The 15,357-nt window shown below is 50.6% G+C and overlaps 1 protein-coding gene across 10 annotated transcripts in view; it reads right to left on the bottom strand.

Moving 5' to 3' along the window:
• DEPDC5 (DEP domain containing 5, GATOR1 subcomplex subunit) overlaps window positions 1–15,357 on the bottom strand; it is a 72,208-nt gene that overhangs the window by 11,725 nt on the left and 45,126 nt on the right. For 4 of the 10 annotated variants that reach the window (XM_070475618.1, XM_070475617.1, XM_070475619.1 and 1 more), the window contains exons 31-37: window positions 15,025–15,158; window positions 9,833–9,941; window positions 7,050–7,115; window positions 4,242–4,396; window positions 1,656–1,733; window positions 1,134–1,266; window positions 102–210 (exon numbers count right to left, since the gene is read on the bottom strand). In XM_070475618.1, coding sequence (XP_070331719.1) covers window positions 102–210; window positions 1,134–1,266; window positions 1,656–1,733; window positions 4,242–4,396; window positions 7,050–7,115; window positions 9,833–9,941; window positions 15,025–15,158 — 784 coding nt within the window. Of the gene's footprint in view, window positions 1–101; window positions 211–1,133; window positions 1,267–1,655; window positions 1,734–4,241; window positions 4,397–7,049; window positions 7,116–7,753; window positions 7,844–9,147; window positions 9,450–9,832; window positions 9,942–13,407; window positions 13,690–15,024; window positions 15,159–15,357 lie in introns of those variants that run through there. The other 6 variants (XM_070475620.1, XM_070475621.1, XM_070475622.1 and 3 more) reach the window with 5 other exon arrangements.

Raw genomic sequence — 15,357 nt, 5'->3', positions numbered from 1 at the left:
AACCGAGGGGACAGCATCACACAAGGAGCCTGAGAAGCCCTGTCATTTGAGGGGGCGCATCGCCGGGAAACACCTGCCTTGCAGGCAGTAGACAGCCTCACCTCGCTCGGGATCTCTGTCCATCACGATCTTGTAGAAATAGAAGCCGTAGATGAAGGTCCGCCAGGCTTCGCCAGAGGCATGTGTGATGAGCTGCTCTTCCAGCATTTTCTAGAAGGAGAGTCAGCGAAACTCTGAAATTCCTGCAGGGGAACATCTCAGAGGGGCAGCCCTCAGAACCCACCCTCTTCTCCATCAGCTGTATCGGCTGCACCATGTTAAACGCTGTGCCTGATACAGATTACATTATAAAATGCAAACACATAATACAGTGTCATTAGATATTTCAAACACACAGACAAATACAAAGAAAATTCAGGTCATACCATCAGCCACCTTCGACTAATTTAACTTTTTGTTATACAGACTTAAGAGATTTGTTTAAGATCCTGCAAGCCATGCAGCGTGGCCAAAGAAAACTAAACAAAACTTAAAAATCTCTATGGATTCTCCCATGTCTCTCCCTTCCTCTCTATCCAGAAATAAATGGTGAGTGTAATATAATTCTCATGTATGTTTTTAATAATTTTATTATATAGACACATACTGATCAAATGTCATTGATTCTCCATGGGGGCCTCTGTGTGGACAGGACGGTGTGCACCGACCTTTCCCTCCCCACTTCTCAAGTTTAATTCCAGTTCTGAACAACGTCATTAAATTCAGCAAGGGCTGGCTCAGTGCCTACCACGTGCCAAGCAATACTCGGGCATACAAGGTCGGAGCTGCCCTGTTCTCAAGGGGCCTGGTCAGGGCGGAGGATGAGTGAGATGCGGACAGACCACACTCGGCTGTGCCTGGCGCTCTGGGACGCGCAGGGAGCCAGGAAGGCACTGAGGCAGACAGAGGGCTTTGCCTGAGCACTTTTCACAGGGATCCCTCCCCCCAGAGGGTCAGAAGTATAGATTCTGCCCAGAACACTTCAGTGCACATGGCGGATTGTGCCTGATGTTTAAGTCAGGGAAGAAAGTGCCTTCCGAACCACGACGGGCCTGCGGTTCATTGGTTAGCCCCGCGCCGCCCCGGGGCCTCACCTGCATGATGTCGATGGCCATGGCCTGCGTCTGGACCCCCTCCACGTGATTCACCAGCCAGTGCACCACTTCCGCGCTGATGAAGCAGCTCGGCGACAGGCCCTTCTGCTCAGGGAGCAGCTGGACACCTGTCCTGAGTTCCAAGGAGGCCACAAGGAGAGACAGGAGGTACGGAAAGAAGAGAGTCCCCCACGGAAGTGAGGACCCTCACAGTACAATTCCTCCCCACTCTTGCCAGACGCAGGGAAATCCCTGTGGCTGGACACAAGAAGGTGTGGCAGGGGAAAGGAGAAGGGGGAGGGGAAGACCTGGCCTTCAGAGAACACCTGCGACTCAGCCACTGCAGTCCCACTTTACAAACAAGCTAACAGGGCTCGGAGACGTCAAGTAACTTGCCCAAGGTCACACAGCTGTTGAGGAATCAGGTATAAACCCACCAAACCCCACTGCCTGAGCAGCACCCTGGCTCACGCCATGGGATCCTCTGACCCCCTGCATTCACCCACAAGAGGAGCCACTTACGAGGGGTGCTTCATGGCCTCCAGGATCTCCACCAGGGTGGAGGAAGATGTCAGGGAGCTGGCTGCCAGTTGCTGAGAGCTGCAAACAGAGAAGGAGAGTGAACTTCCTAAGAGTCTTGACCTTCCTCCTTCACTTCTCACGGAGCTGGAAGCCAGGATGATCTGGACACAGCAGACGTGGAAGCAAAGTATGGCCTGCTACATCCTGGGGATGTCTCAGAGGGGCTGTCCTGCTTCCAAAGTGCGTGTGTGTGTGTGTGTGTGTGAGTCGCTCAGTCATGTCCGACTCTTTGCGACCGCATTTACTGTAGCCCACCAAGCTCCTCTGTCCATGGAATTCTCCAGGCAGGAGTACTGGAGTGGGTTGCCATTTCATTCTCTGGGACATCTTCCCAACCCAGGGATCAAACACTGCAGGCAGATTTTCTTCCATCTGAGCCACAAGGGAAGCCCTTTCCAAATAAGTATATATATGTATTTAAGCCCCATCCTTGGGTCCCCATGTCCCCCGGGGACTATATACGACAGTATGGCTGCCCTCAGGCTGGGCTGGTTGGGCTGATCTGATAAACCTATCTGTGGGGCAAAAATAGAGACTCAGACCTACAGAACAGACTTACAGACCCAGTGGCAGCAGAAGAGGGTGGGATGAGTTGAGACAGTAGCACTGAAATAGACACATTACCATGTGTAAAATATTTAGTGAGCTAATGGGAAGGTGCTGTATAACGCAGAAAGCTCAACCCGGTGCTCTGTGACAATCTAGAGGGATGGGGTGGGAGGGAGCTGCAGGACGGAGGGGACACACATACACCTATGGCTGACTCACACTGCCGTATGGCAGAAACCAACGCAACACTGTAAAGCACCTGTCCGCCAATTAAAAATACACAAATTTATTTAAAAAAAGAAGAATTCAAAGTGGTTTTGTGTCCTAACTTGCTTCCTTTAACGAGCCTCTCCCCTTTGAATAATCTATGTCAGGCTCGACCACTTCCAAGATATTTCCCCGGAGGGATGCTCTGGGCCTCTCACCCATCGCATCCTTCTTCCCTGGTGCCTCAGGGGTAAAGAATCTGCCTGCAGTGTTTGAGCCCTGGGCTGGGAAGATCCCTTGGGGGAGGGCATGGCAACCAACTCCAATATTCTTGCCTGGAGAATCCCCATGGACAGAGGAGCCTGGTGGGCTACAGTCCATAGGGTCGCAAACAGTCGGACACGACGGAGTGACTCAGCGTGCACACAAGCACTAGGTAGCTGTGGTCAGAGCTCGGGGTACAGAATCCCACGGTCATCACCACCAGTGGGAGGGCCTCTGGTCTCACTTGGCCTCAGCTTACCCATCTATAAACTGGGGAGGACACTGTTCCTGTCCTCCAGGGTTGCTGGGAGGTTAGCGTGTATAAAATACTGAGCATGAACTGACGCCCACCAAGTCCAAAACAGTCAATGATACTGAACACAACAGTAACAGCCACCCTTTAGAATCTGGAGACATGAAAGATGCTGGTGAAGGGGACTTCCATGGCAGTCTAGTAGTTAAGACTCCGAGCTTCCAATGTACGAGGCACAGGTTTAATCCCTGGTTGGGGAACCGAGATCCCACATGCCACATGGTACGGCCAAAAAACAAAAAGACCTGGTGAAGGTCAAAGAGCCAGGAAGCATCAAGGGTCCACATTTGAATCCCGTCTGCCTGCTCCTAGTGCCCAGATCTTTCTATCACCCGCTCTGCGAGCTCTTCCTTGACAACATGACAGTTCATAAAGATGCTAAATACTCAGCAACTGAATCCAGATCCCGGGGCACGGGTCACACAAAACCTGGGGCTTATCCAGAAGCTCCTTAATCCCCACCCCCCTCCCCGGGTGCCCCTGTCTTGGCCTCCTCTTCCTACTCGGCGGGTCTAGGACCCACTGGAGCATTTCAGAACCTCAGGGGTTAAAGAAGTCTTTAAAGAAAGATCCTGGAAGTGAACTTCCTTCCGATGCCTGAGTCCCTGTGACAAGCGTCTGGACAGAGGCCGCCCCATCGTCTGAACATCATCAGTGGCAGAGAGCTTGGTTCCCTGAGGCAGGACCAGCTGCCTGGGGCTCTCTGCCTTGAGATGGAGTGTGTTCTCTGTAATTCAGCCAGGCATCCTGACTCGTGTCGGTCCCGGCCTTCTCCAGCCTAGACATTCCCAGTTCCTCTTCCAAAAGCAGAAGAGAACCTTCTGTTCTACCCTCGTGAGCAACAAGGAAGCAGAAACGTGCGCGCCTTTCCTGTGCCCTGGACAGCTGGAGCTGAAGCGCCCACCAGGCTTGGTGAGGACGTGGGCCTGGAGAGACGAGAGGCCAGATGGGCCTAGCTCCTGCACAGCGCCTGATGCCTTGGTGTTTCTACAGGAGCCTGTGAGGAGGGCCGGGCACGGACCACCAGCCCTGTTGGAAGATGCCGGTGAGGACTGACTGGTCTGGGCTCCCAGACGTAAATCGTAGTCAAGTTAGAACTCGGGCCCGAGATCCAGACCCCCAGCCTCTGCAGCCTCTGAGGTCAGAGCGTCCCCACCACCCAGGAGCATGAGTGTGGCCTTCCTGAGTCTCACCTGCTATCACTGGAGTTTGCGGAGGGGAAGCCCTGTTCCCCCACGCTCTGCGAGTTCCCGAAGGTCTGGCTGTTGCCCCTGTCCACGGACTGGCCTGTGCTCACCCCCAAGCTGCTGCCGTCCAGCACTGGGGCGGCCGTCTGGTCCAAAGACACCTGCAGGAGATTTAAAAGTTAACGCCAAAAAAAAAAAAAAAAAGTTAACGCCAAAAACCAAAAACCTTTCAGGCTGTTCACAAGTACGGTCCTTCCTATCCCTCTCCTTCCCAGTCCCTGCTGGTCCTTGGGGGAAAAGCTAAAGGAGTCCAGGGACCACCCCCCACCAGGCGTGCACCCCCTTCTATCAGAGTAGGGGGAGTTTATGCACCCCAAACCGAGGTCATGGGAGGCCATTGTGCAAAGTGAACCCCCCAGACCAGCACCTGACTCAAACCACAAGATTTACACTAAAGAAAACCTCCGGAGAAGGAGTGAAGAGGCCCGCAGCGTCCCCTCCGGCTGGGAGGAGGGAGACAGCAGCCCCACACCCCCCAACCCTGTCCTCCTCGCCCACATCCGTCACGGGTCCGGTCAGTCTTCCCAGTTGCCCAGGTTCACGCCTCAGGCACACCTGGAGCTCCCTTCTTCCGCCTCTCCCCTAAAGAGACGCCTCGTCCTGCGGCCTCCCCTCCGCTGACTCCCAGGGCCCACCAGATGCGCCCAAGAACCACCCAGCTCCCACCGAAGCCACCCCACACACACCCACCTGCGAGCACTCCAGCTTCACCCTCCTGAAAGACAACTCAACCCCATCACTCCTTTCCCTGACATCTTTCTAGTCTCCCCACGAGCTATCAGACTGAGACCCGAGCTTCTGCACACACACACACACACACACACACACCCCATGGCTGCATTTCCAGCAGAGTCAATCCCGTGTGTTCAGTCCTCTCTGTGTGCCCCTCCAGGATGCCAGACTGAGACCCGACTTGCAGAACTGGGGGCTTCTGCACACACACACACACACACACACACACACACACAGACACACCCATGGCTGCATTTCCAGCAGAGTCAATCCCGTGTGTTCAATCCTCTCTGTGTGCCCCTCCAGGATGCCCTTCCCCACCAACACGGGCTAGAAACGCTGTGTTCCAAGTGCTGCTCCCTTAGTGAAATGCTCCCTGACTCACTCTGGGCCCCAAACAGAAACCTCCTTCTCTGCTTTCAGTCTCTGACCCTCGCCTGGGGCCTGGCATGTTGTGCTTCATGTCATGGTTTTCTGTCTCATTCCCTTTAAACAGCCTGAAGGGCAGGACTGTGACCTGCCCACCTAGAGAGGCTGCACCCAACAGCGAGCATCTGGAGAGAACAGCAAGTCTCCAAGAGCACTTCTGGAAAAATACAAGCCGCCTAGTCTCTCTCACATGGGGTTCTCGAGTACTTACAGAAGAATATTATCAGATACTCTATTAGGTGATAAAAAGATCACTCCTTCTAAATAAAACAGAGCATCTCAACCATTAAGGGTCAGACAAGCCTTTGCTGTGGGCATTTCCCAGCAGGCTCAGTGGTAGAGAACCTGCCTGTAATACAGGAAACACAGGTTTAATTCCTGAGTCAGGAAGATCCCCTGGAGGAAGAAATGGCAACCCACTCCAGTATTCTTGCCTGGAGAATCCCATGGACAGAGGAGCCTGGCGGGCTACAGTCTTGGGGTCGCAAAGAGTGACTGAGCACCCACGAAGCCTTTGTTGTGGGGACCACTGGGTGCATTGTGGGTGCTCAGCAGCACCCCTGGTTTCTGCTCACCAGACACTAGCCACAACCCCCTTATCATTTCCCTCTGCTCCAGCTGTGACAAAAATACCTTCAGGTATTACCAAAGGTCCCCTGGGAGACAAAATCATCCCTGGTTCTGAAAGAACCAGTTTGCTCTTCTACATCAGGCTCAATGAATTGCCAAAAAAAAAAAAAAAAAAAAGACCACATAGACTTTGCCAGCCCCATAAATACAGAGAGAAACGCAGCAAGAGGTAGCTTGCAATTACCAACCACCATCTGCCCTCAACCAGTAAGACTTAGGAAGAAGTGCCATGCCATGAAATTAAGTTAGAAGCTAATGCAGGGGATCAGACCCAGCTCTCTGGCACAGGTGCTCTTTCTGGGCCTCTCTGTGGGTTATCTCTTGTCTATTGCCCCTGAGTCAGAACCCTACCACCAGTCCACAGCTGGATGTGGTTAAAGAGTTATCCTCTAAATCAGAAGTTGGCAAATATCTTCTGTCAAGGACCAGATGGTAATTATTTTAGGCTTTGTGGGCTATAAGGCCTGTTGAAACTGCTCAACTCTGATGAAAAAGCACAAGAGCAACCATCAATGATGTGAATGAAGGAATGCGGCTCTGTTTCGATAAAACTTTACTGACAAAAGCAGATGGTGGGCCAGACTAATGTTTGTATGATTACATGGTTAATCAATATAAAATAACAAGTTAAAAAAGACAAAACCTCCCCTGCCTTCATGACGCTTACCATCTGGGAGGAAAAAAAAAATAAGAGTTCAGCCTTTAAGTCAGGTTGCTACGTCATATGGACAAAAACACCTAAAGGGGAAGATGCACCACGTGGGCAAAGATGGAGACAATGAGCCCCCTTTGTTGCCACAAACAGAAAGTACTGCATCTCCAAGATGAAATCAATTTCAACTGCCCCTCAAACTCTGCTTCAGCCCAATTCCAGGTGTTTTCAGAACCGAGCTGAAGGCCAGGTCAAGGCTTCAACTGACAGACAGGCACGCATGGGCCGCAGGGCCCTGGGGTTGGACTGACCTGCGGGTAGAAGGCAGATGCTGCTGTGCGCGGGCTGCGGACAAACTCCATAAAGAAGGCCCCGTCCTGAGGTCAGAGCGGCGGGAAGCGGCAGCAGGCGCGAGGGGGCGGAGGATGGCACGCGGCCCAGTGGCGAACCATTGCAGGAGGAAGGGACGAAAGAAAAAAACAAAAACAAGGAGGGAAGGAGAGAAAGACGGGCACATGAGGGGAAAGGCGGGGGGGGAGAGAGAGAGACCCATCCACCCAGGAGGAAGATATCCAAATGCAAAGCATTAGCAGAAACCCACACCTTCCCAGGCAGAGCATCCCAGCCATGTAGGCACAGCACCTGGAGGAAGGTGTGTCCAAGCGCCTCAGCTCTCATCAGAGCCAAGCTTGGATGCCTGCGCCCCCACATAGCTCTGAACGTCCTTCAGACCCATGCCGAGGGGACAGAAAGGCCGCAGGGCAGCTTGTGTGTGTGTGTGTGGGGGGTGCACAGGGCAGGAGAGGGGGCAGTGTCCTGGCCTGGTGGGGAGACTCCCAGGCTTCTGGAAGATACATGGACACCTAAATCTTGCTGCTAAACATGGCAGTAGGTGGGAGAAGAGGATTCAATGCAGGAAAAGTTCTTGTTAAATTTTCCAAGCGAACCAGGGAGACAGAAGCAGCAGTACCTTCTCCTCTGCTGGTTGCGTAACAAAACCACGAAGCCGCTGAGACATTTACAGTGTCAGACACGTATGTGCTCACCAGGAGGGGCCCCTGGAGCGGCTTCCCCGCCATCCTTGCAGGGTTCAGGTTGCCGTGGACTTGAAACATAAACGGCAGAGAGAACTTTTCCAATCACAGCTCCCTCCCTCCTTCCTTCTTAAGGTCAAGACATATCCTCTTGTCCCTTCAAAATCTTTGCACTTTTTATGTCATCACTGAAATTTGGAAATAGCAGTCCGTATCCCTGAAGGTCTCTGCTTTCCTACCACTTCTCTTTAATTCTAGAAGTAGAACCACTGAAGTATTTCACTGTCTGTTTTACCAGGACTGCTCTCCTGGCCCATCAGTCCGGACAAGCTCCAGTAACGAGCCGTGGAAACGCACACATGGGTACCCTCCACACATCCTAACATGTAGGATGCTGCCTGGAGACAGTGTTGGGCCATCTCCTGATCCCTCTGCCTCCCGCGGACCACTTGGAAATCTATACCCGGGCAGACCCATGGCCACCTGTGTGGACTTCACTGTCCAGCCAGAAGATGAGGGGAGTGCTGTGGACAACAGTCTCCTATTTGGTCACCAGCATATGTTAAGCCTAATCCTTGTGGTTCTGTAATCTCTCACTTCTCAGTACAGTCCCCACAGTTTCTAATCCTCAAAGAGGACAGCCAGCGGACCGCACACAGGCCTTTGTGTGTTTCCATGCTCTATTTGCACCCCTCCTCTGCCAGAACACAGATGGAGGTGCTGATGTGAGGCACCTGTGAGGACAGGTGAAAAGACTTCCTTCACTGACGGGTCATTCCTGACGCACAGACTGCACTGGGGACTGGGCCGAGAGCCACTGTCTCAGAGCTGGGCTTGCAGAACAGCCTACAGAAAAATGTGGTCCCCTGGTTGTTCCAGCCCATGAACTGAGAACTTTTCAAATTTTAAATGGTGGAGGAGGAGTCCACACAACCACCTGGTTCCTGCCTCTCAGCCCACAAAGTCTAAAATATTTATTAAGGTTTCCATCTCAGGTCTATGAACTCCCCAAGCTGCTTGCAGCCTCAGCTGCTACTTTTCCCAGATTTTAACCCCTCCATCCTAGTCATCTAATTCTAGGAACTTATCCTGAAGAAATAATCGGAGATGTGATCAAGTAATTATGTGCAAGGCTGTTTGCAGCATTATTTGTAATTGTGATACACTGCAGAATAATTATAAAAACCTTACGGAATAGTTACCAAAAACTATTTTTAAAAATCAGAAACCAAGATACATATTTTTGTAAACAAATGAAGGTCTATCCACACGATGAAATATTATATAGTTATTTTTTTTTAAATCATGATTTGGAGAAATAATGAGACAGGGAAATGTTCATGATGTGGGAGAAAAATAAATAGGCAGATGGATATATAAGTTAACCACAATGTTGAAAAATAAAATACATCTATTGGATCTGTTTCATCTCTGAGTGAGAGAAACCAGATAAGGGAGTGTGCAGCCACATCAGAACGATCTCAGGCTCTGAGCTTCTGGGGAGAAGGAGCTGACAGAGGCGTATCTCTCGGTCTTCGAAGGCAGGACCAGCCTGCCCTGTGGAGTTCTCAGCCCCTCTACTGTACTCGCCAATTCGTGCAGAGGCCGAAGTCTCAGGTCTCAGTTTCTGTCTCCCAGCACACTCCCATCTGACTACTTCTCAGCAGTCTATGCAAGCTGAAGGGAATTTCGTTCACCAAAGAGTGAGCTCTCCTGGAATCTGCTTCAGTTGTTTTCTATCCTCCCCCCGCCCCCCCACCCCCGTCCCTACCGCCCCCCTCACCAGGGAGGGCTGAAGATGGAGCTGAAGGGGAACCAGAGGCCAGTGTCACAGCTCAAGCCAAACCTTCAGTCTTGACTGACCCAGTTAACCTGATTTTACACCTGCTTTCATCAGGTACTGCTTCCTTACAAGTCCCTCCATCAACACAGCGATGCTACAAAGGGCTCAGCAACTCCTCAGCACACTTGGTTCTGGCTCCCAGGGCTCTGTGCTACCTTCCACGTCGAGGCCCTGAGCGCACATGCTGGCCCCCTGCCCATCCGAGGGGCTCCTTTACCTTTCTCGGGCTGTCCACGTAGGTGGGAGTCATGGCGACACCGCTGCTCTCGGCCGGCGGGGCGGAGCTCTTGACCCCATGTGCCGCTGTCTGCTGCTCTCCCAGGCACCTGAGAGGAGGAAAAGCCCAGGGCAGTTCTGCTCAGAGCCAGGGGAAGGACCAGCATCGGCCACGAGGCAAAGGCTGCTTTGTGGCCATCATCTCTGAAACACGCTTTTCCCTTTGTTTCTTCTCAGACCCTGTGTTGTGCCCTTAATTTCATTCTTTGTCCTGAATGATTGCCAGCTGCCACCGAAAATCAGAAAATAGCTCAATTTTAAAAGCATCTTGGTGGTCCAGTGGTTAAGATGCAGAGGATGTGGGTTCAATCCCCTCATGGAAGAACTAAGATCTTGCATGTCACACAGTGCAGCCAAAAATAAACAAGTAAATAAAAGTATCTTGGCACAGCTTAGGGTTTACATATTCCTTTGAAAAGGCAAGTGACATGGTTTGAGTCACTCCATCTGTGAACACCATGCTTTCAACTTTCTGGGACAGAGCTTTTCCTGTTTTTATTAAATAGACCATCAGAAGCACACTCTGAAAATTAGGGCTGTGTTACCATTCAGCACAACTAAATAGGGTGGAATGTGTCAACTCTTTAGATATTTGGAAGATTTGTTAATCTTGCAAATGCACACACTCAATCCCTCCCCACCCCCTAAAAAAAGCCACGCACATAACAGGCATTATCTCAGACACAAGACCACTGTGGTTTTCTTATGACATCTCCTCCCATCTTGGTTCTGGAGTCCATAAACACCTAATTTCACATACATTTTTCTAATTTCTTTTCTGTACTAAAATAAACCATGAACCATTGTGACTTAGGGCTTCCCAGTTGGCTCAGTGGTAAAGAATCCACCTGCCAATGTGGGAGACCTGGGTTCGATCCCTGGGTTGGGAAGATTCCCTGGAGAAGAGAATGACTTCTACTCCAGTATTCTAGGCTGGAGAATCCCATGGACAGAGGAGCCTGGCCCATTTAGTTGAGTTCAGTTCAGTTGCTCAGTCGTGTCCCACTCTTTGCAACCCCATGGACTGCAGCACGCCAGGCCTCCCTGTCCATTAGGAGTTTACTCAAACTCATGTCCATTGAGTCGGTGATGGGTCAGTCTACGGGGTCACAAAAAGAATCAAACATGACTTAACGACTAAACAATAACAAACTGTAACTCAAATGAGCCCCCAAATTCTTTTTGGTTTTTATCATGGAAAATTTTCAAACCCATATGAAAATACAGGATCATGTAATCGAACCCATGATCTACCTGGACCCCAGGATCATTTATGATGGAGCCAATCTTGTCCCATCTATACCTACCCACCTCGATTATTTGGAAGCAAAACTCACACATGCTATTATTTCATCTATAAATACTTCAGTGTATACTGCATCTCTAGAAGAAAATAAAAGAATAACAATCCCATCAACACACTTAAATTTTTAAAAATTTTCTAGTATCAAATATTTCTCTAATTGTCTCCAAAAAAACTTTTTACAGTGTGCTTGCTGGATGCAGTTAAGGTCCCTACGCTGCAGTCAGTCATGTCTCTCGAGCATCCTTTGAGCTGGAAGCTTTATCTGTGGGAGAAAAGAGCTCACTGGTCCTGTAAATTTACCATCTGGATGTGCTCATCACATCCGTTCATTGTTTACCCTGCCCCTCTGTGCGCAGCATTTTCTGAGAACTAGAAATTGTATCTAGAGGTTTGAGCACATTTAGGCTTGATGGGCAGGACCTTCTCCTCAAGCATGCTGTGTGCTTCTACCTGGAGGCTTCGGCGTCTGGTGATGTGAGCAGTCACAGGTGACCTCTGCTAGATCCGTAAGCGAAGAGGAGCCCACACGTGGTTTGAGCGCTCCCTCTGGACCCATTAGCTTGAATACTGGAGAGACAGACACCTCCCCACACCAATCGCTTGGCTACTCTGAGGGGTGATTCATATATGAACAGCGGACTAAAAGTTTGACTCCGCCTGAGCCCCGTACATTGTGCCGTCTCTGCATCCCATCACGGCATGTTCCTCTGGGCCTCGTCCACAAACACACACTGGGAAGTCCGCCTGTGCTTCCTGGGAGCCATGGCGGTGTTCCCTGGCTGTGCCCCAGGGCTCCCTCATCTGATGCATGTGACAACCCTCACGTCCTGAGCTGCTGTCTATGTGCTGACCTGTGGACCAGGAGTTGGGGATTTAGAGACACCTAGGACCTATCCTTGCCCTTGGAGGCTCCACAGCTCAGGGGAGGGGATGCCACCAAAAAACACTGCTATCCTGTGCACGCCCACACCTGAGACACGTATGAGGCACACTGCCTTCTTCCCAGAGGCCATGACGACTGCCAGGTGGGCTCGCTCCCTGCTCTGACTCCCTGATGTCAGTGTATCTCCACCAAACAGAAGCCACAGAGCCCACACTGCCCACGGCCCTTCTCCCATGGCCCCTGCCTCCCACGAGAGCCTGACGCCACGTGAGCGCCTCCAGGCAAAGACTCAGGGGAACCGGAGGAAACCGACACACGTGATAAGATGGCAGGACTACAGGTGGAACTTCTAAACCTCTTCTTCATATTGCTGCAACACAGTTTTCCATAATAAAACTGGATCTGCTTGGTGTAGCAAAAAATAAAGAAAAGCACAAGGTAAAAAATGCCACATGAGCAAACATTACATAAAGGCCTGGCTCCCTCTGCTCAGCCTCCAGCTCTGAGAAGAGGCACCACGTCCCCCAGGAGCGCCCATCTCGGGGAGAATACATCTCAGGGCACCCTGTCCTGCCTCCTGCTATGGGGTCAGCTGAGCTCCTCACACACATTAGGGGACACTGTCACCCCAAGACATCCCTCCTCTTTCCATCTGAGCAGAAAGAGGCTCCTTGGAGCGCTCGGAACAATGACTCACTGACACATTAAAATAAGATTCCCCCGCCCCCAGCTTCACACCCCTCCCAGCAACATATGTTCCTTGTTCTTTTTTTCCAGCGGGAAAGGTCTGTGATTAGCTAAAGGACAATCTGCAGGCAGAGTTCTGGGGTCTTTCCTGGGTCAGATTTTCTGGAGGCCCCAGCAGCCTCAATCACAGGCTTGACCTATCCCAGCTTTGCCTGTCATCTGCCTGCCCCGCCCTCCCTCCTCCACGTCACCCTGGCCACTCTCTTCCCTCCCCGCTGCATCCCTTCCTCTCTACCCCATCCTCGCCTCCAGCCTCTTCAGCCTCTTGCCTGGACCAGTGAGGCCTCTGCCTCCTGAGCCTGTCCACCAGGACTTCCCATATGCAGGACCAATCTCTGCAAACACCACTTCTGCCAAAGATGCTGAATGAATATTTCATGATATTAAGGAACTGCTGTGACTTCTTAGGTGAATTACGATATTACAGCTTGAAGAGTACTTATCTTTCAGAGATGCACACTGAAATCTTATAGAGGAAGAGATGAGATGTCTGGGGTTTTATAAGAAATAAAAGGAAGAGAAGCAACTGGGATATAAATCAAACAAGATTGGCCCTGAGTTAATAATCATTGAAGCTGGGTGATGGGTAAACGGGGATTTATTATGCGAATCTACTTTTTTTAATGTTTGAAATTTTACATTAAAATAAACTTTTAAATGGCTGCTCTTGCTATGGGAACATGTAGGAACAGCTTCGAGTCTGACTTCCCACGCTGTCTTTCCAATTGCATCTCCCGTTGGGCCACAAGCTCTCTCACATTACCTTCTGAAAGCTCAACATCTGTGGGCTCCTGCAGGCATGGCTCGGAACCCCCCAGACCACCAGACAGACAGCGGGGCGCACAGAGGGGACTTGATCTGGCTGGAAGGGTGGAGGGGGCGGGGTTAAGGTCAGGGTTTGTGGCAATGTTTTCTCCTTTTCCCCAAGTCCCACCTCCCCCGGTATAAATGCATCCCTTCCTACAAAGACATCTTAAATCCCACCTCCCAAAGCAAGATGTGATCCCTCTGGGATCCTGAGAGCTACAGCACCTGCTGTTCATGAAGGGACCACACACTCTAATGCCCAGAGAAGCTGGTCAGGTGGCGGACTGAGGGACCAAGTCAGGTCCAAGCAGCAGATGCGCTGGCTCCACATTAAACCAGGGCTCAGGCCCACCTAACGTGCCAGCCCATACGCCGTGGCCAGGCTCAAATGGGGACCCAGCGCTATGAGTCTCCACTAGCCCAAGCAAAGCAAGTATTACATACTGTATGTAATATAACTTTGTATGACATTATCTATATTTTTCATATAGCCACACATCATGTATGTATATGTTATCTATTTTTTCATATAGGAATTCACTAAGAAATTAAGATTTTTTTTATTTACTATTTACTTATTTATTTTGGCTGTGCAGCACGTGGGCTCTTAGTTTCCCAATCAGGGACTGTATCTGTGCTGCTTGCAGTGGAAGCACACAGTTTTAACCACTGGACCACCAGGCCCCAGAGGTCAAGATTTTTATACGAACTCTTCAAACAAAAAAAAATTGACTCAAATATTCTAAAAATATTCTGTGTTTTTCGGGTAGAGAAACTACTCTTTTATGGTGGCTATGTGTCATTATAAGTTTATCTGCACCCACGGACAGAGAAGCCTGGTGGGCTACAGTCCACGGGATTGCAAAGAGTCAGACACAAATCATGACTAAACCACCACCACACCCACAGAGTGTGCAATACCAAGAGTGAAGCTTGATGTAAATAAAGCACTTTGGGTGTTTTATGCACTTTGGGTCCATCAATTGTACCAAACGGGCCTCTCAGTGAGGGACATGGATAATGTGTGGGGAAGGGTGCATATGGGAACTCTCTGTACCTTCCACTCAATTTTGCCTTGAACCTAAAACTGAATTAAAAATAGAAAAGTATTAAAAATAAAGACAAAAAATCAACCCACTAACAAAAAAAAACAAAAACAAAAAACCACTTTGTGGACCAAACCAATTGTACCTGTATTTCAAATCAACCTCCAGACTACAAGTTTATAAATTCTGGCCTATTTCATGGCATTCGACACTTACCACGTATTGACCTTTCTTTTCACCTGCCTGTCTTTTGTCAATTACTGGCTACTTGGCAGACAGAAGCCACATTTCACCACACTCGGGCCTGTGGGGTGCAGAGGTGTGTCCTTCCACCAGGCACTTACTTCTGACTAGCCTCCATCTCCAGCAGGGCAGACAGAGCTGAGGTTCCCTTCTTCCCAACCGGGGGGCCGGCCGACTCAAGGGAGTGTGTGGGGATGGGCCCGGCCATCTGCAAGCCTTTCATGGCGGCCCCTTTCTAGAGCAGAGAGAAGGAAACAGGCCATCAGATGCCACAGTGTCCGCTGTGTCTCAGGTTCTGGGAACCCATCAGTACAGCCGGGGAGGGTGAGGTCCAGGAGCCGGAAATGCCAGGGAACAGCTCTTTACTCAAACCAAAAGTCCCAAATAGCTGTCAGACTCAAAACAAACTGCCTCCTTGAGGCGGTTTAGGTACA

This window comes from Odocoileus virginianus, chromosome 12 (assembly GCF_023699985.2).
Source record: "Odocoileus virginianus isolate 20LAN1187 ecotype Illinois chromosome 12, Ovbor_1.2, whole genome shotgun sequence".
Taxonomy (NCBI): Eukaryota; Metazoa; Chordata; class Mammalia; order Artiodactyla; family Cervidae; genus Odocoileus; species Odocoileus virginianus.
This window is presented reverse-complemented; position numbering and strand designations above follow the sequence as displayed.